Source organism: Nyctibius grandis, chromosome 3 (genome assembly GCF_013368605.1).
Source record: "Nyctibius grandis isolate bNycGra1 chromosome 3, bNycGra1.pri, whole genome shotgun sequence".
In the NCBI taxonomy this organism is placed as follows: Eukaryota; Metazoa; Chordata; class Aves; order Nyctibiiformes; family Nyctibiidae; genus Nyctibius; species Nyctibius grandis.
In genome coordinates, this window is record NC_090660.1 from 53,186,571 (window position 1) to 53,207,481 (window position 20,911).

Below are 20,911 nucleotides of genomic sequence, written 5' to 3' on the forward strand. Positions count from 1 at the left end.
TATCATTTATGATGGAAGTATTTTAAGTGCAAAAATGTGTCTAATATTTGTTAATAAGCAAAATAAACATGAATGCTAGAGAAGGAAAGCATCAAACTTTTTTTTTTGAGCGCTAGTCACCTCAGTATTTTTTTTCCTCAGTTTTGTGGTATAAAGTTATACTTCTAGCATGTTTAAACTTTGGTGACATTATTAAATGAATCAGTAATTGTTCTCATCCACAGGCTGATTTTTAGGTGTTGTGCAGAATGGTTCTTAAAACATGTAGGTGAGGAAAAGTTCAAGGTTATTTCTCCCCTGTCTAAAGAATGTGTACGTTGACTGAATACAAAATTGTCGTGACTAGCAGAATTTTGCTATTTGCCAGCTATTGAAGATCAGTGTTTTCCATTATAGAGTATGTTCTCTGCCTGAACAATTGAAAATAATTAATGAGGTGAAACTCATTAATTGAACTCACCTTTATGATGAGCTTTTAAAACTTTTAAAAATCAGTTGTGCTTCGGGCCACTCCCGTATATTTGGAACAAGAAACAGTGAGAAATCTTTCAGTCTTTTCTTGTAACAGATCCTCAGGCTCTAGTAAGAAACCAGATTCTAGTCTAATCTTAATAATCAGCCACGCAAGGAGGAGTAGTAGCAACGTATTATATAGTGACATGCTGAACCACAGCTCCACCTTGCAGTGTGTGTGCAATCCGACGGCATTATTTTTGACCTTGCCATCACGTGTGAGAGGATGTGGGTCTCTGGTCCTTGGGTACCCGTATGTGAGGTTGGGATTACTACAGCATGTGCTTGCTTTCCGCTTCAACTGCTTTCACTTTAGCTTGCAGCGATGTGCAGCCGCGGTCCTGAGCGAACAGTTCAGCTGGGATGTGAGCAGCATGGGCTGGCAGGTGGCGGAGCGAGGTAGGCAAGGACTTCTGTCAGCCAGTAGTAGGAATTGTCTTTCAGCTCATTCTGCATCACTGACTTTCCGTGGTGGTTTGTTGTTTGTTTTTTTTTTTTTTTTTAATCTTTTCTTATTTTTTTTTCACTATCAGGAAAGCTGGAAGTGTAGGGTGCAGATGGGAGACCTCTGGCATCTTCCACATCTGCAGTGCATCTCCTGAAATAGTAACAGCTAGCAGCAGAAACGCCGGGACAGGGAATGTGTGTAGAAATGACCGGCTCTGTGGTTTCCATTGTGTCAGTTGCTGCTTGTGACTTTTGAAAATGGCAGTTTTGTCTTGAAGATATTTTTCTTTTCTACTAATTTGCAGGTTTGTTTTTTGTTTTTTTTTTTTTTTTTTTGATTTTCACTGATCTGTAACACTGGCTTTTTGCTGCAGCTGTTTGGACAACTTCCAAAGAAATTTGTTGTGTGAAAAATAATGTAACGAAAAGCTTCTAGAGAATGCATAGATATTGATAGCAAAATGACAGGTTTTATTTGTTTTAAGCTTTGTGTAGGTTGTGAATAGTAAGAGTCATAGGGTTTTTTGGTTTTATAGAGTGGGTTTTTTTTTGACGTGCCTAGGGCAAGTTAAACAACTTATTGGCATTTTCTGGTCAAATTAGTACTATTTTTGTTGGAAGCAGAAACTACCAAAGTCTACTTCCAAATTCTGAGGTAGGTGCAGTTTGTGCAGGATAAAGCCATGTGAATTTGTGTGCTTAGTTAAGAATTTACTTGTCTTTCGTCTTTGGTGCTCTGTCTGTTGAACAGACATTTCTGCTTTAATCTTGCGTTGTTGTGAGATGTACAAACAAGATCTTGTTGTTTTTTACTGCTGGTTAAAGTGCAGATGAGATTAATAATAACCAAGTTAATCAGCCTTTATGTGTAGTTCCTCCGTATTATGAAATTGTGACGTCTGGCCAGTGGCTTTCTCCTGCTAAACTAAGTTTAGATAGAACTGAATTGCATGCAATTAAATATTAGTCATGCTAACGTTAAATAATGCGTATTAGAAATGTTACATGATGCAGACTAATGGTTCTTTGTCTTGAATAACTCCTTTGTAGTGGTGATATGGGAAGCTCGTGTTTGAAAATAAGTGGCTTAGGAGCCACTCTTATCAAATAGAGGTTTTGATTGGAAAAATAAGATAATAATCCCATGTCAGTTTTTGATTTCCATGAGCCATCAATCAAATGGGCTACCGCATGGGGCAGTAAAGCAATTTAAGTTTTTTTCTGTGTTCTGCATGTAACCAAGACCAGGATTTTAGAAAAGATCCACTAATTCTGTGTGATTCTGTAATTTTGTCCTAGCATTCCTAATATTTAGGGTCTAAATATAAAAAAGTACTAGTATTCACAGTTCTAATCAGATTTAGTCAGTGCAAATGAATGTTGGCTGCTAATCACTGTCTGAGTAGTGTGTTCTGTAATTGCTGATGTCCTGGATCGTAGTCCTATGTTAAAATTTTTCTATTGTAGAAACCAAAATTGCAATCCTGTTCTTGGATGGGGGGACAAGAGTTTTCTTTGTGGATTCCTTTGGAAGTTTGTTCATGAACATGTGAAGTAACCTCTTTGTAGCTCTCCTGGAGTCCCTTTTACTGTGACCATGCTACACTGTTTACCTTTAAAAAGTAGGTCCTTAGTACTCTTCAGACTGAAACCCTGAAAGCTTGCATGTGGAACCTGAGTGATTTTACTTCAAAATAAGGCTAGTATCCCTGTCCTCTCAGGTGGGATACTTGTTTGTCGTGGGCACGTACACTGGAAAAGTGTTTCTGCCAAGGACTGTAGAAGTAACAGAACTGTGAAAGTGTAGGTAGTTCTGCCTTACACCAGGAATAATCAGTTTCTGTTAAATGCCTGTAAACAAATGAAACAATCAATGAGCCCTGTTACAATTGTGGCTTGTCAGAGTGAAGACATTTGTTTTGCATGAGCCTTTAAAATGGCATAAAATAAAATCGTAGTTTCAAAAGGAGGGAGTGTCATGTTTGGGTGACAAACTATCCAAGGTGGAAGAAATCAGTCAATACAGTAAGCGTACCAGCTTAAGTTTATTTTCCCACATTTCTCTGCAGCTGTAGCAGTTTCTGTTTCCGAGGCTTAGATGTTTCTCAGTTTCCCCTTGTTAGAAACGAAGCAGCATTAGCTAACTGGTCATGTATCTGTGCCTGTGTTCCTGGAAAGCTCTGGTAAACTTGTTTTGGGATAGTAAATTGCTTTTGGTTCTTGGAGATTATTACAATGAGCCATGTTAAAGGTGGTAATAGCACTGATTTGGTGTAGTCATGTTATGTGACTTGTGCCAGAAAGCGGTTGCATGTGGCATTGCAGCGGCCAGGATGATATGGATCCTGATGGAATTCTCTTCTATTCCTCTTATTTTTTTTTTTGCCGCTGTTCAAGCTGAGCTCCGTCTTTACGTATCTTTGAAAACACTGTTAGTAAGGGTCACTGATAGTTTTTAAAAAAAAAAAAAAAAAAGTAGCATGCAGCAAGATCCCGGCTGGCTTTAAACTAGTTGAAGGAAAAGACCTTTTTAGGTCAATTACATATTTCCATATCTTTCAGAGTGACAAGAAATTAACACTGTAGGCCTTACATGGTAGCTTTTCACAGGGAATGCTGGCTTAATGAATATTTTATTTTGTATTTTCTCTGCAGGGATTTTGTACTGATATGAAGCCCAACGTGGTCCTTTGACTAGCCCCCACCGCTTTCACCTGAGAGAGAACTGAGCCCTTGGGAAAGAGACTTATGCTGGTACTGCAATGCTGAGTTCTAGCTCAACCACTGTGAAGAGTCTTCTTTTGAAGAAGAGGCTCTGTTTCCTGCTGAAGCTTGTGTGCTTTGCCAGCTCAGTGTTAATATTTTGTGAATTTTTAATTTATTATGTAGTAATTTTTCAATGTCAATGGCCAGAAGTGAAAGGTGGAGCTCACATGGATAAAAAAGAGACTTCAACTTCAGTCCTAAAGGCCATAATTTTAGCTGATACTCACCTACTTGGTGAAATCAAAGGACATTGGCTGGATAAGCTAAGAAGGTAATAACTAATTTTTTGAATAATCTCTATCCTGGTTTTAGAGTTTTTAGTAGTAGCTAACGGGACAAATGTTTAAAACCAATGTTGTGGTACTTGTAAGAAGCGGTCATGCTGTCTCTGACTTGCCTATCTGGATGTGTGCTGGATAATAAACCAGTTTTGAAAGGTCAATGAATGGGACTTACAGAGGCAGTGCAGCCTTGACTGTTCGGGTAGTACGTGGGGGCAGATGCCCGAGCATTTTTGATGGGTCAGATAGTCTTCTCCAGTGCGTAACTATTTTATAGAATGCCTTAAAAATGAGCCAGGTAACTCGGACATCCCAATAGTTAATATCCTTAACTGCAGAGATAAGGAAGCTGGTAGAAGTTTGTCTCTGTAGCAGAAGAATTGGCAGCAAAATCACATTTAAAATCAAAGACAATCCAATCCTATGCCTACAAAGCCATGTTGTTTCTGTTAGTCCAAAAAAAAAAGCAGAATGCTGAAAGTACGTACTAATTCTAACGTGATACAAACATTATAAACTTTTGCTGCAGAAACAATAGCGTAGTAAAACGTGCAATAATTCACTGTTCTAATTAATTGCGGTTTAGTGGAATTGTCATGAATAAAAATAAGGAAACTGATATTACTTCTTGCATGAGTTGGTCATGATTGTATTGTGGTGGAATTATCTACCAGGTAAGATGCACCTACTGTACTTAAACCTGATTTTCTAAGTATTTAATTTGAATTTAATTTGAATTTGAATGGATTGAATTTAAAGTTGAATTGAATTTGAATTAAATTTAAATTTAATTTCAGTTTGCATTTCATATTAGCATATTTCAGTGTGTAGGAGCCATCTTCCTGTTCCTGCCAGACTGTGTTTGTGTATTCAGAGTTGAGGATCCAGAAGTTAGGCAGTGATGACTGGGTATGTATTGTCCTTTCAGGGAATGGCAAATGGAGAGATCTTTCCAAACTGCCTTATGGTTACTGCAGCCAGATATTGTTTTTATTCTGGGAGATGTCTTTGATGAAGGAAAATGGAGCTCACCTCAGGTATGACATCAACAGGTCTCTTACTTAAACAAAAATGAGGATTTCTTGAAGGAAATGGATGGCAGAAGCAAGCAGACTAGGTATGCAAGGCTTTATTTAGTATTACTATAGTTGTCCTACTGGTAGAATTTCTAGTGTTTTAGATATGAGTTGAAATGTGATTCTCCTTCATTTTTCATAGTATCTTGGCACTTTCCTCCTTCATCTAAAACTTATAAAATGTAAACATCTCACTGAGTGTGTGCTTCTGTATTACATACTAGTGGTCCCCTTCGATACTGTTGAACAGCATTAATTTCTCCATTTATTATTTTCATGCAGGCGTGGGCAGATGATGTCAGGAGATTTCGGAAAATGTTTAAATATCCAGTTTCTACCGAGCTAGTGGTTATCGTTGGAAATCATGACATTGGATTTCATTATGAGTAAGTCTTGCCAGTGAAAGGAACGTGCAAGTGCCAAGAATGAAATGTCAGCATGCCTACAGTAACTGGTTTGGTGTCTGAGTGACCTCTTGTGTGGTTATACAGAAAGTTTTTGATCATAACCAAATTAGAAGGGATTGTAATTTAGAGCAAGATTTTACAAGGTATCCAGCTGTGCACAGTGCACCCTAAGAATACATTTTAGAACAGTTTTCAGGCTACTTCTATGCTTCTCTGAGAACATGTGAAGTTGTTCAGAGCTGGCCTTTCTGCATTGGCAGAGAAGTCTTGAAGCTGCTTTTCCTTATGTTGAGCCTCTTGTCTGAGCATATTCCCTTTCCCATTCTCTCAGCTAGAGGAGCATAAGTGTCCTCACTCTGCTGTACCCCCGTAGGATGGCTATGCTTAACTGATGTGACTGGGACAGAGTACACTACAGGTGTCAGAGCCTCCCCGTGGGTTTGCTGAATGAATATGTGATCTAGATAACAGAGCAGCACTGCATGAATGGTTTAGAAGCTGTAAAGCAACTGTGTCAGATGATTTACAATGCCAGTTTCTTACCTCTGTTGCATTTTTGCTCTGTGACACAGAATGACTACTTACAAGGTAAATCGATTTGAAAAGGTTTTCAACTTTACTTCAGGAAAGCTAATAACTCGAAAAGGAATAAAGTGAGTATATTTAATCTTTTTCAATGTTTAGAGTAGCGATTACTGAGCTAGCAGATCAGAGTGATGAAAACTGAGAACTGAAGTGCAATTTCTAATGAAATAGCGCGGGAATGCATAACTTAGAGCTTTTTTTTTTTACTTTGTATCTAGCTTATGATATGTTAAACACAAAACACTTTGTACAAACCTGTAGTTTGATATGGAGTGGAAGCCATACTTGGAGCTAGGTAAATTGTAACGATTTCGTTTTACATGGAAAAGTACTGTGGCGTCAGAATCAAATTCTCTGGTTTGCCTTTTTACTTCCTTGCAGCTGGTAATGACCCATGGCTGTAAACATAACAGGAGACTAGGATTCAGTGAAGAAACACAAACCAACCCCCTCTGTGCTTACAAGTTAAGAGTTTAATTAATAACTCCTTTAGGATGCAGAATTTAACTCTTGTTTGAGGAATTTGGGAACGTAGCAGTTGCTTGTCTAGTTTTTCCACAGGGTGGAGTAGTAACGCACACGCTGGTTTTGGCTTAGGGTAGACCTTGTTACAGAGCTTGTTCTCCTAGTTGTGTGTCTGTACCTGCAGCTCTCCACCGTGTGCCCTTTTTGATACTTTTAGCTACCATGCAGGAACCCCATGAGGGAAAGCAATAGTGGGTCTGTGGAAGGGCATTTAAACCTTGGATACACGAAGGGAAGACCCGTTGCCGCTCTGCGTTTGGCATGTATGCCATCAGGTTATAATCACTCATACAAATGTAAAATTCAAAACCTACAGGTTTACACTGGTTCCCTTAATTAAGGAAACATTAAAAAGACTCTGAACAGATCTAGAAATGGTGTGTCTTTTTTAGGAAGATCTGTCAGCTTCACGACTGCTCAGTATAATGCTATTGTTTATCATGCAGATGTAGGGTCCTCTAGATATGTACTTCAGCTGTTTTAAAAAATAGTTATTAAGGAATATCTCCATGTCCCCTTTGATAAAACAGCACGGCAGAATTCTTGCATGCGGTTGCAGATTGTATGTCTAGTATCATATTCATTAACTGAAACGAGCTGCATTATTAATGAAACGTTCCCGGATAAACTATTTTATAACAAATCTATGGTATGAAAGCAGCTTAATTTGATAAAAGAGAATTAATTTTTTTGTTTGTTTTGACCATTATCATTTAAGTGGAGGGATTCAGCTCATTTATACCTGTAAAACATGCTGAATTGAACTGGGAATATATCTTGAGTCCTGAATTGGTGACCAAACAGGTATGAAACTTGTGGCAGAAGTTCAAAGTTGATTTGAAATCTACAAGGAAATCTTTTTCTATTACAAATAAAATCCTGTTTTCTGTGTGAGAGACCGCAAAGTATGAAACCAAGTTTGTTCAGGGCAGCCAGCCAAATGCAGTGCTGTTTTGCTTTTCAGTTCTGAAGAAATCTAATGTCTTAAAATTATGTCTCTCGGGTCTAAAATGTGTGCGGGGAGAGAAGCAAGTTCTACTTTCCCTCAGAATTCAGCTTAGTGGGCTTCTAACATTCCACTAGAATACCACTTAAATATCTGTTACAATACAAAAAAATCTTGAAGTATAAACATGAAGCATAGAGCATATTGTGCAAATGAATTAACAACTGATTGTAAAGCAGCCTACCAGGTAGAGAAATGGCTACAGTATGGCTACTCGGAAGAGGATTTATAGCACGTGATTTCAGAAGCTGTTATGTTTTGCTGTTTTTTTGAGCTGTGCCCAACTTTGGAACACTTGCATTTTATAAAATAAAGTTTCTCACACATGTGCATGAATAGCAAATGCTTTCCTGTCCTCCCCGCTCCCCTTCTCTTTGCCCGCTCCTTGCTATTTTCCAGCTTTGTCATAGTGAACAGCGTAGCCATGGAGGGTGATGGCTGTGCTGTCTGCCGTACCTCAGAGGCAAAGCTTGTGGTGCTTTCTCACAAACTGAATTGCTCCCAGCAGGTAAGAGTGTATTAAAGATCTGATGATAAGTCAGGATATAGCTAAGACTCTCCTAAAAAAAAAAAATCTGCTTCTAATTTGTATTGCAACTTGTTAGCAAATTGTTTTTCTTCTCATTTGCCTCTTACCATTTTTACTTATTAACTGTGTTGCTCTGTGTTAATGGTGTTAACTTCCTTGTCAGTGCTGCCAACAGAGGGTGTAATTTCCTTTGTTCCAAGGAATGGTGGGAGTTGTTCTGTAGCCCTCCCTTTGACTTACGATACATAATAATCCCTGCATTTCTATTTATGCATATTGTTCTGTTTGATACCCTTCAAGCTAGTCTGTTCTTTCACTTTTCTGATTCTACTAGAGTCCTCTCTTGATAGCCTAGTAATGTTTTAATTTTAATATTTTTTCATCAAATCCGATTGCTTCTTGTATTTAATTCCTCTTCCCTTTTTCATAGGCTGACTAGATGCACAGTAGACAGCGTGATTGACTGGGTTGGCAGTCAATCAGGAAACCAGCTCCCAGTGGAAAAATTGCTAGACTCTAACTGCTCTCTCTCTCAGGCTGCCCTAAATCTCTTCTGCCTTGTTTGTGCAGCAAGATTCTGCTGTTGCTTTCTGCATTCAGAAAGTGCAACCAGATGTACAGCATATAAGGAAAGGGGAATTAAAGCATTTCCCCTTCCATCCTCAGTAGAGGCTCTTAAAAGTTTATAGAGAGGACAGTATTTAAACACTGTACTCTGAGCTGATACTGCCTTCGCAAAAAACAAAACAACCCCAAACCCTCAACTCCTCAAAACGTAGCTATTGTTTAATTACCTTCCCCACCCCTCTGGCACACATAGGTGAAGACAGTATGTATGGATTGATTTTATTCACAGAAACCAAATCATTCCAACAAAAGGTGCAGTGATGTGGAAAAGCTTCCAGCTTCAGAACCCATCCTTTTACAGGTGTGTCAGAGGTGGGGTGAGGCAACATGTTGACATGTTTTTAGCATATTTGTTACTGTTCCAGAAGGGCTGGGTCGTTAACAGCTGGTCCTTGCTTTGAATGTCTCCCAGCATTACCCTCTCTATCGCAAAAGCGATGCTGACTGCAGTGGAGAAGATTCTGCTCCTCCAGAGGAGAAGAACATCCCGTTTAAAGAGAAGTATGATGTATTGTCTCAAGAAGCATCACAAAAGGTTTGATATATTAGGAACCTGAGTAGCAGTGGGTGGGTGGGTGGGGGAGAAGAGTGTAGAAAAAGAAAGATACATAGATTAAAGCATTTTGGAAAGGATGTTAGCTGAGACAGACAGACCACAGCTGCTCCCCCTTTAATGAGGCCTTTGAGGGGCTGCTTGTTAGAGCTGCTCCCCTGGGGATCGTCACGATCATGGCCTTGATTCCGCTGGGCTTCCCAGGTACAGGCCATTAAGTCCTGGTGTTTGTAAATCTGCTGCAGTGCTGTTACCTCCCGGTTAAGCATTTTGTACTTTATGTACAGTGTAGGTTATTGACAAACCTAGGAGAAAGCCACTATTTTCCAACACTTTGAAAGCACTGCCTTTGCTGAATTAGTAACTACAGGAAAATATTCCCAGAAAAATCTAACGGGCAGTATTTGTTTCCTTCTGCATAAATGTCTTCGCTCAAGATTGGCAGTACAAGGTTCTCCCATAGACAAGAAAACAGCATTGCTTTACTAAACCCAGGGTTTTCCTGTTTGTGATGTCAACAGTGTGCTATTGCCTTTGTTTTTTCTCATCTGTATGGCCAAAAAAAAAAAAAAATTCCAGTTTTTGGGATGAGAGCCAAATGGTTATGATTAATATTACAGTATCAACATGTCTTACTGGAAAACAGAAGTTTACACAAAACACTTTGAGAGAATATTAGAATTCCCATAATTTCCTTCTGTCAGAAGAAAAAAAAAGGGTCGTAAACTCAATTTCATTTTAGTTATGACTTAATTTTTGTGCTTTCCCATTTTGTATTCTAGCTGATATGGTGGTTTCATCCCCGTTTGATTCTCAGTGGGCACACACATAGTGCTTGTGAAGTGCTGCACATGGGGAAAATTCCAGAAATCAGCATCCCGTCGTTCAGCTGGAGGAATAGAAACAATCCTAGTTTCATCATGGTAAGTTTTAATTTTTTTTTATTTTTGTCAGATAACTTTCATAAATAAATCAACATGGCAGTCAGCTATATTTTAAAACTGATTCTACCTGTAAAAACAAAAAAAAAATAAAAAAATTGCCTACCCACCCAACCCACTCAGTACACTGCATCCACTTGATAAAGTACATCTGTGGGAGCCACATGTTCTGTGTGGTACAAAGCAATGCTCTTAAAGGTCTAATTAGTATCTGGGTACAAGCAGCTAATATATTTTCTTATAAAGGGGGTGCATTGTAAACTATTGACTTGTGAAAAGAATCAGTATTGTGCACTGAACAGCAGAAAGATTAATTTGGCTTGGTTGATTTACCAACTATGAAAACAAGACCGTATCCACCCCAAACTCTTCTGTGTGGTGAGCAGAGTTTTCAAACTTGTGCATTAACGGCTTCACACAGTGAAAACGTTTGTCATGTGCCAATAGTCTGCCACCTCCTCATTTCCACTTCACGTTTTATACAGCGTGTTGGTTATGATCTGGCAGGCAGTTCCAGTGCTCACTATATCCTTAGAGGTAAATCAGTTGGTTCCCCAGTTCAATAATAAAACAGAACTCCTAGAAACTTGGAGTAAGAAGCAAAAGCTACAATCTGTTTACGAGTAGTCTGTGACTCAGGGGACAAAGCTTTCATGTATTTTTACTGCTGTTGAGTTTAGGCTGCTTAATACACGGATAACCCCAAACTTTTAAATTCGTTTTATGCAACTGTTAATATTTCTTGTTGAAAGTAGTTCTGTTTATTCCATATTCCTGAGAGTAGCTGCCTTCAAACTACATATGCTTTCTGCACATGCCAGACAGTGCATCTTCCCTGCAAAACAAGAGGTTGGCTAATTAAAGTTGCATCACCTTCACGACTTTTAACTCAGCCTCGGTCTGTTGTAAACTTTAATTTGAACTGCAAGTCAAGCCAAACCCAATGAAGTCCTTTGTTGTTCAGAATTTGGATTAGCCAACGTCTTTTTTGCAGCATGTACTGGGTGGGAGGAGGGCTTGTGGGGAGGAGGAAGGGGCACGTTCACAAAACCTGACGTCAGCCTGGGAAGGCTCCTTCCAGGGGCATTTACAGCAGCTATAGTTAGGCTTCTCTTGAAGGCAGATCAGACGAGGAGCCCAGCTCTCTAGTTACACTACATGGACTATAGGGAAGATTGGCCTCTGGGCTAGTGTTGGCCCAGAGTATATTCCAGTTAGTGCCCAGCACCGCAAGGTACGGACTCTTCAGCCCCCTGGAGAAGGCACTGGTAGTGGGAAACTGGCCCCAACCCCTGCCACCTGACAAAGAATTTAGAAATTGGAGATCTGAGAGTCGTGGTGTTTACTCCTGATTCAGAACTCACTGTAACAGCAAAGTGACAGTCTGCACTTCTTTTCCAGGGCAGCATCACACCAACTGACTTCTCCCTCCGAAAATGCTTCCTTCCGTACGAGAGCAGAGTCTTTACTATATACTGTGCAGCAGGTGCTCTGCTTGTAATCCTGATACTAGCTCATTTTCAGCTTCTCACTCCACCATTTTATTTTGCTCAGCGTTTAATCAGTAAGCATAAAGCAGTATGAAGAGCCAGACATCTGCATTCAGTCACTGAAATACCAAAGCTGAGAACAGTCAAACATCAGACTATATTCATGCCAGCAAATGACCTAATTGGGTTGCTAGTCTGAAGGCAGGTTGCATTTACACATACCATAGAAGTCCTATACAGCTGATATGACTACTACAGGATAATTAACTGAAATGAACGTTTCATGCTGTACAAAAATACTGTATTCTACAATCAAATGAGTCCTTTTCCTGCTATAATTTTTGTATCAAATATGTATATTAAAAGTGTAACTGTACATTATGTAAATCCTATAGCCTCATCCCTTATCTGCACTAGTGGCTTACCCTGGTGGAGGCTCAGTCCTGCAAACTGGAAAGGTTTCTCTGTTTTATTGCTGCATGGCCCTTCTGATGTCATACTTCTGTTTGTGAGGGTCAGGCAGAAACTAGATACAACAGCACTGAGAGATGTGGATTTCCATAACCTTTTTAGGATGTCGTATGTAGGGGGCTGTGGTTTGGTTTGGGACAAGACATCTTCCAGTTCCTGACAGATTAAATCGTTAGCTGACTACAGTTTGTAGTTATCGTCTACCAGACAACAACAGGAAGAAGCTTGTGGATCCAGTTTGCTGATACACACTTGAAACCTGCTTTAAAAAAAAACAAACTAGGGTGACACCTCAAGCTGCTATTTTTAAAAAAATGTGCTATGATGAACTTAAAAAAAAAAAGAGGGCCCTATTGCATCCCAGAGATCTGTGTGGTGAGGGGCCCTCCAGTTGCCGATCTTCTGCAAGAAGGAAGGTCAAATACAGCTGCAGTAATGTTATCCTACACCTTGGCCCTCAGTCTATGGATGGACAGGGATAGGAATGGGCGTTATTTTGGATTCCTGCAGGGCTGCTGAGTTCTGTTAACTTGTTGCAGAGTCACATTTTGAACTGCACCAGCTCTTCCATGGGAAGGTGGAGCCCACCAGCTGCCTGGGTGGCAGCATGGACAATGTAAAATCTGAGCTCAGTGTCTTTGCATGCTGTGTATGAGGGAAGAGGTGACAAACCTACAGCTTCTTCCCACCCGCTCCAGAAAAACAAGAGGGACTATTTCACACCAGGACCACTTTTCCTGCTGACATTCCTGCAGAGGCTGGGAGCTCTAACCTGAACTCCTGGGCTGGGGGTTGTTTTAAACTAAAGACTATCTACCTTTTGTTATTCACACTATTACTTTCTTTGGCATGGGAAGCGAGAGAATCTTTGCATTTGGGACTTTTATTATGAGCTTATTCCACCCAGCCCTTCACTTTCTGGGAAATACCTGATGACTAAATTGACCATACAGGTATCAAAGCATATACGTTTCTGAGAAGGGGAAACGTTAATATTACAGTATCTAAAATGGGATTGTTTATCATCAAATAGAAATGAGTTCTGAATTCGGCTGTAGTCTGAATTTAAAAAGATGACTGATTGGGGTTGTATAACTAATAATGATGCTTATAGTAAAAAGTTAATCAAACCTCCTGATTTATATGCCAAGGTGGGGGATGTGTTAGCTCTTAATCTCTCCCTAAATTTAAAATGGAATTGGGGAATGGTCCGAAGTGTGGTAAAACACTCTATAAAGTCATGTAGTCTAACACTTCTCTAGGTTTCTGTTATTGCAGCTGTAATTTTAGACATTTGTACAGGTTATCTTGGACACAGGAAAAGTATATAGTCACAGACATAGAACACCTATGTATAAAATATAAAGCAGTGTTATAGTTACTAAAAAGGACATGCCTTATTGCTACAGCAATTCTTGCTTTTTATATATTGTACTGTACCACAACTTGTTTTGAGAATGTCATTTGCATAAATTATTCAAGTTTGAGAAATATTCACACATTTTGATTCTACAATATTTAAAATAAAACAATTTTCTAATGTGTCTCTTTATTAAAAGAGAAATAAAAATGTCATCTTGTAATTCTCTTAGGCCAGACACAAGGGTTTATACACCTTTTTTGTTTTTTCTTTTTTCTTCTTTCTCGCTATTTACTTGCACAATGAAAGCCGCTGTTGGTACAAAGATTGAAGAGCTCTATATAATGGTGCTTTACACATTCACAATCGGTCTGTGCAATTGTGAAGTTCTATGAATGACCAAAGAATTACCAAACATATTTTCTAAATATAAAGGAAAAAAAAAAATAATCCTTGGTTCCCATTTAAAACAACACCAGGTTGCAATTTGGACACTTCAATGAATTCCAATGTTTTAAAGCTGAGACTTCAAAAGAGAAAGGCGTGTTTGCTGCAACATCCGGTGACTGTAATACCTTACTTGGAAAGGTAAGTGGTTAATTTGCATAATTTATAATTTTTATACTAAAGAGCATTTTCATATAAACCAGAAAAAAAAACCCCTAAACTCTACAGATAAAGTTCTTACCTCCAGTCACTGCTGCAGGTAAGGTTGACATCAAGCTGTACAGCGCAATCAAAAACATACTTACATCTTAGCTCATTTTACAGGTACAGCCATAATCAAGGCACAAAGATCTTCTACAAGTATTTTTCTTCAATAAAGTTGTACAAAATAATATTACATTTTACAGTCTGTACAATATAATAAACCAGCAGTAAAACAAAAAAATATATATAGGGAGAGGATGGTTGTCCAAGAATGATCGGAACTCAAGGGATCATTTGTGGACAGCACAAATAACGTTAAGTGAGGGTGGTAAATTTTCTGCCTAGATGCAACAGGCTGAAAAGTAGCTGTAATTCAAATGCCTGAGGTGTGCAGAGACGCTGCGCTCCAAAACCCCAGAAAAATTGCTTTGTCTTCACTGTTCCTCTCATTCTCTACTCTACTTCCTGTGCCAGTAACGGCTTAAAAGAGGAGGTCACTTTATCAGTTGACCTGCAACTCAGAAATGCTAAAAATTGTGACAGTAATAAATATTGTGGTGCTGCTACATTGTGTGTCTACTTCCTCAACAGTATTTAATAACCTGATACAAAGTGCATTAATCTTTTTTTTTTTTTTTTCCACCCATCAAGTACTCTTCAATGTCATGTTAAAAAGGAAACCCACACAGAGGGATAGGTATGACTTTAGTGTCATCCAGCTGACATACCAGTTGGAACTGACGTTAACCTGCTGGAAAAAATTTAGCAGGTCACATTCAGTTAAAAAAACAAAACCTAAGGGAACAGAGGTAGCCGAAGGGCTTAGTGGAATGACGAAGAAGTGGCATGTCAAAATAAAGCACAAAAATAGTCCCGAAAAGCATGAAGGAAAACCAACCCAAACTTACTTCAAATCAGCTTTAAGGTTAAATAATTAAAGTAAACAAAGTGAAGAGACTGACATTTCTATAGTATATTCTTCCACCCTGTGTGGGGTAGTAGCAAGAGAAAGAGTAAGGAGCAAAGAATTTAAAACCACAGGTTCCACGGTGATCCCCCTCACAAGAGTTCATACTGGCGGAGATGCATCCTTTGAATGATGTCCCGACAGTCGTTGAACACTCTGCGGATATTTTCTGTGTCCACTGCACATGTAAAGTGTGGGTAGCAATAATGCCTGCCGTCTCCACTTGCCGTGCTTATCCTCTGTGGAAAAAAAGTGAGGGGGAAAAAAAAAAAAAGGGTCACGTGCTGTGCCACGAGAAGTTTCACATCTCGGCGGTCTATAGACTTAGGGAGCACCAAGAAACCTGTGGAGTTCTGTACATAGTGGTTAAAATAAATAACTAAAAAGAAGGAAGGTCTGTGGTCTGGTCCAATATGAATCACAAATTTGAAATGATTAAAATAAGTCACGGATACTATTACAGGGTCAGTATATTAGTACGTTGTACGAGTTGCTGACGCTACCGTCATTTGCACCAGCTATTATCATTTGCGCATCACTGTGCAGCTCATCTGTGCTGCTGACAGCACTGCAGTCTGCCACGCATCTGTCCCAGGAGTTTTTTTCTTTTTTGGTGCCATCATGTGGCAAATTTTTGAACTCTTTTTTTTTTAAAATCAGCAACACGAAACTGAAACCCTCCCAGCTGTGAAGGTAGCAGTGGCACAGAATAGCACCCTACTGCTTCTGCTTCTTAGAGCTGAAGGCCCCTGAAGTTACCTTTTCCTAGTGCACCTGTTAAGCCGGCTGAAGACTTGGTATCATTATTGAGACCAGAACATGGTGGGATTATCACCAGTGTGGACGGGTTCCCACAGAATAATAAAACATACACAAACCCAGTAAACATCAGACCATGCAGAATTAAATTTTCACAAGGCTACCGCACAACTTTTTACGTTGCTAACTTAAGCACAAGCGTCGCTTCACCCATGGTTATCTTGTTAAAATTCCCCAGGATCTTAAAAAAACATTTAAAAAACCCTTAATTTTATTCTGTATTACTATAGGACTGATAAATATAAATCCATTCCAGATCATTATCTTGAAGAATATATATGGAATGTCATGAAAGTCAGTTCTTGGGATAATTTTAGAAATCTTTTCCGAATTTGATGTCTATATGTGCCGCCTCCAGCTGCTATTGCCACCTTGCCCCCATCCCTTCCCATGCACTTCCTTCGAGCAGCACGGCCTCAGCACGCTGTTCGCAAGTGCATTAACATCTCTCTACAGTCTGCACACAGCAGTACGTACTGTAAAGGTGTGAGAGGGGGATCAGACTCCCACTCTGATGTGCTCTTTCTAGGACTAAATGTCATACGCTGGCAGTGAGAGACAACGTACAAACGCTGTCAGTGCCACCCAGATGCAGGCAGCAGGGAGCACACCACCCAACCGACCCAATGTTCAACCTTTTTCTTCTGTTTCGGTAAAATAAGCATTCTTTCACTAACTGTTCACTTGTGTTTATCGTGCACTGATTCCACTGATGCCTATGGTAGTAAGCTGGCCACAATGTTCTGGTGACCCCTGGTTTCATATAAAGCATGTCGAAGGATGTATTTTCAAAACGTTAGGGTTTTTTTTTTGGTCCCCTGACAGCTCTGTAGTTCTCTCATTTTAAGATAAATGCAATATTTTCACCCCTGCTCAAAACTCATTTTGAATAGCAGTGTGTTACTTAGCACCAGTTCAGAGGGGGAAAAAAATATCCCCTGGGACAGCAACGAAAGAACATTTACTTTCCTATAACACAAGTGTGAGTATTAGTACCCCGCGTCCCTATACTGCAAGGGGCAGGACGACAGTTTTCAGCGAGGAGCTGAACGCACGATTCAAGGGAGCCCGGTGTGTGTGTTTGAACAGCAGCTCTTCCTTCTTTAAAAACCAGCACGAACCAGAGAGGCCGTGCCGCTGTTTTAACAGGGGTTATCTATACACTGGGGATGTATTAAAACAAAACATCAGCAGCTGGAGAGCCCTGTGTACAAAACACCAAAATGGGGCTGGAGAGCAGCCTCAACAAGGAGCACATGAGCACGCTGCCTCTGTGAAGAGCTTGGGGGAACAAAGGATGTGCCTGAGCCGAAGGAAGGAGAATTTCCTACGAGACGCATGTTGCCAGCCCTCACCCACCACTCCCCCCATTAAAAACCAGTGGTGCCAAGGAGCCAGGCCCCCTGCCCAAGCCTCCAGAGGCCCCCGGCCCCTGCATCCATCCTCAAATCAGGACCCCATGTATTTTGCTTTCCTAATACTCATACAGTACCGTGTAGCAATAGTTGTTGGAAATGTGCCTATATTTAACCTCCTTCTAAAATTCTTTGAATTACATGCTTTAAATTTGCCAGTACCAGTGCCTGCAGCCAGGTAGAGTTTTAAGGGCTGCAGCGCCATGGTAGTGATTTTCACACATATCCATGCCTTATGCAAACCTGCTACCTGGATAAAAATCGCAATAAAGCTTATAAATGAATAAAAACAAATTTACCTGAATTGTGTCTGAAAACGTAACAGAGCGGGACAAGGAAAAGGTCATAAATGAAGAGACTTGGAAAGAAACGTGTAAAGTGGAGCCAAGAAGGCTGCAGGTAGAAAATACACACCTTTTCTTCCTTGTACCTGGCTAAGGACACCAGACCCCTCCCCAGTCTGTACGCTGAGCTTATCTCCCCTGTCCCCTTTGTCCCCCGACTCTCCGAAACCTCAGCCTTTGGCGCCTGACCCCATGAAACTGGAAGTTGCTGTTTCTGCTTGGCCTTCGCCCACCTCGCCCTCCCTGCTGGGCCCATGTGTGGCCTCCATTACTCGGGGCACACGCAGGCTGTTCAGACCAGTAATGGGAGCAGAAACACTTCACTTGCAAGGCTTTAATTTCAAATAGCCCAGGAGTTTAGAGCAACCGCTCAAATGACAATGTCCCTCTGTTTCTTTACGCTGAGAAACCAAGCACAAACCCAGGAGAGAGACAGACGAACATTGCTTATGGAGGAGATGCTCTCTGCCAGGCCTGCGGCAGCCTGCGGGGAAAGGGGGGGAAAGCTGTTCTGCCCCGTTTCGGTCCCACACCCGAGCCCGGGGACTGCCCAGTGGCTGGCAGGTGCTGGCCTTGGGCCCAAATGCTTCTCTTGCCCCAGTGCCCGTGGGCTGCAGAGGGATGCCGCAGCTGCATGGTGGTTTTATACGTGGTTGCAATGCCTACGCCCCCTCCCCTCCCTACCCACTTCGTAGGCGGCCTCTTTGCATACGCCAGTGAGTCACGGCAGGTAAGGACCTCGCCCTTGATGTGTTTTTTTTTAAATAAAGAAAATAGATAAAGGTGGGGAGTTTCACCCTAGTTTCCCTATAGTTTGGTTCTCTTGGACCTTCCTTCCAAACTGGATGCCATCACCTGCTTCGCACCCTTTCAGCATTATTGCAAGAGAGATTTGGCTTTAAGTGGGCTTTTTTTTTTTGGTAACACTTATGTTAATACAGTGCAACCTGCCGTTTTCCCTCACAAGCCGGAAGGTTAAGGTGGTGAAGGGAAATCCCCAAAGTGTGAACACAGTTAATTGCTTCTTTCTTTCTTGTTGCATCAACAGCTGTAAATCCTAACAATACTTGTAAATGCATAATTACTTTAAAATTCTTAATTCTAATGATTAAATTTGTTCTCTCAAACACCCCCATACAGTTTCTACCAGTAGGGCAAGATGCAGAAAGCGCTTAGCTTTGGTTCTGGTCTCCGTTACTGCTTTGCACTGTGGGAACAACTTGATATGAATGAAGCCATAAGTGATATTGGATTAACCCCCCTGTTTCTGATAGCAGCGCTGGGCTGTGATCGTGTGCCTGATAACTGCCTGTATCTGCGAAATGTAGACAACACCTCTTCAGCTCCAGCTTTGGATGAAACCTTGATTGCAAGAATAACTACGACCATAGAAGGAAACTTTCTTATCATTTCTCAGGAGGGCCATGACACCAGTCTTAGGGTGAGGCAAACCTCCTAACTGGCACAACAGAAATCTTATTTAAGGATAAAATCTGCTTTTTTGTTCATCCCCTCTTGCCAGCTAATCAGTGCCAAAGCCCTTGGAAGAATGCAAGGCTAAAAAAAAAAAAGCCTATTTCCTTAAACATGGACTGGACTGATACACAAACATTCAAGGCAACAGCCAGTAGCATCTTACAGGTAGACAACCACAGAAAACCTAGCTAATTGTCAATGGAAATAGTGCCTGGCATTGCCCCCCTGCACAGAGAGTGAGGGCTGCCGGCACCCACATTGAACCTGGAATCAAGCAGGCACACAACCATTTTCAACTCTAGCACTTACTTGCTGTGTGATACTCTGCAGGGCAGATGACATATATAAAATGGGCATAAAAGTGTACAAGCAGTGGGGCAGGTTCTGCAAGATGGGCGACCGAAGAGAATTAGAGAACTGCCAGATGTTCTCCTCTCCTTCTATCTTCTGCAAAAACCCATCAGTTTTCCCTAAATAAGCTATGCCATCTGCAGTATTTCCTATGATAGAATCACACATAAGATCAAAATTACTCACTAAAAACTCATCCCGGATGAAGAACTTGGCTCTTGTGACTTTGGGGTCTTCTCCTGCATCTGGTGTTGCTGTTCAATTAAAAATAAATGACATCAGAAACATGAAAAGCAAACAATCATCTACTTTTCACAATAAAAGATTTAACAAGGAGGAAGTAGTCCTTTGATACAGAAATTAAAATATTAAATATTCACAGGAGATTCCCGATAGGTAATTCTAAAATAGAAAGGTACTGCAAAATCTGAAATAAACTTCTATGCCTTTAACATCTTTTAAAGACCTGAAAATTGCTGAAATCATTGCAACAATGTCATTGGTCATATCATCAAGAGGCTTACTCACACACACAAGTTTGTTCACATAGATATAAAACAAGTGGGAGTTAGGGTTTAACTTTTATCAGAAAATATGACTAGAAAAAGCAGCTGAGCTGTTCAGTTTCTGCAGCAGAACAGCATCTCTTGAATAAAGGTTCTGCAGGCAGGAATTTGAGTTTAAAAATGGTTAGTCCAAGATTACACTCGAAAAAAATAGTCAAAAGGTCTTGTAATATATATATATATTTTATTTCCAGGCCCCAAGTCAGCAGAATACTTAAATATGCTGCCCATCAAGGGGCCTTAGATTAAATTCTTGTTGAGCGGGAGACTCATTGGTCAGTACTAACTGTTTGTTGGCAGATGAAGTCATCTCTATCCAGGCCATGTAACAACTATATTTACTGTAAGTGTAAAAAACAATATAGTGAAGAGAGAACCTATTCATTTCCCTTCAGTGTGATTTCTCCTCATCTAAAATACCAAATCAGATGCTTATAAACATAATATGGTAAAGGACAGAATTTATGAGAAAAGAGAAACACCGTTTTTACTCTTATTTATAGCTCTAGGGGTAAACACAAAGCAGCAGCCCAATCAGCAGCATCTTAAGAGTTCAGTGCTGCTGTCCTTAAATAACATCAGCTGAAATTAAAGAATAAATGAACAACTACAGGTTAAAAATAGAGAGCTGCTTCATGCGTGAATATTCTGGATCACTCTGGATATCTGCTGTGAAATCCCGCTGAGAAACACCAAAAGCTACTTTATTCTGATAACTGGCTTACTATGGAAAAATGTTGAAAAT

At 40.3% G+C, this 20,911-nt stretch overlaps 2 protein-coding genes across 4 annotated transcripts in view; one reads left to right on the top strand and one right to left on the bottom strand.

The window, feature by feature from the left end:
- Window positions 1–3,722: 3,722 nt before the first annotated feature.
- On the top strand, window positions 3,723–13,722 carry MPPE1 (metallophosphoesterase 1). The gene is made up of 9 exons (XM_068395778.1): window positions 3,723–3,997; window positions 4,936–5,044; window positions 5,366–5,469; window positions 6,063–6,143; window positions 8,006–8,114; window positions 8,992–9,063; window positions 9,175–9,297; window positions 10,098–10,238; window positions 11,658–13,722. Exons 1-9 carry the CDS (start codon window positions 3,723–3,725, stop codon window positions 11,838–11,840), a joined length of 1,197 nt encoding a protein of 398 aa, XP_068251879.1. The 3' UTR covers window positions 11,841–13,722.
- Window positions 11,208–20,911, bottom strand: part of GNAL (G protein subunit alpha L) — a 198,719-nt gene continuing 189,015 nt past the window's right edge. For all 3 annotated transcript variants that reach the window (XM_068395775.1, XM_068395776.1, XM_068395777.1), the window contains 2 exons: window positions 19,787–19,854; window positions 11,208–15,434 (listed from right to left, as the gene is read on the bottom strand). In XM_068395775.1, the coding sequence (XP_068251876.1) occupies window positions 15,288–15,434; window positions 19,787–19,854 (215 nt within the window). In that variant the 3' untranslated portion in view covers window positions 11,208–15,287. The remainder of the gene's footprint in view (window positions 15,435–19,786; window positions 19,855–20,911) is intronic.

Bases quoted from the DNA above. Each gene is read 5' to 3' on its own strand.
- MPPE1 (XM_068395778.1), top strand. From the start codon at position 3,723: ATGCTGAGTTCTAGCTCAACCACTGTGAAGAGTCTTCTTTTGAAGAAG. The intron at 5,045-5,365 runs GTATGACATCAA...ATTTTCATGCAG, and splicing joins GAAAATGGAGCTCACCTCAG to GCGTGGGCAGATGATGTCAG. The intron at 5,470-6,062 runs GTAAGTCTTGCC...TCTGTGACACAG, and splicing joins GACATTGGATTTCATTATGA to AATGACTACTTACAAGGTAA.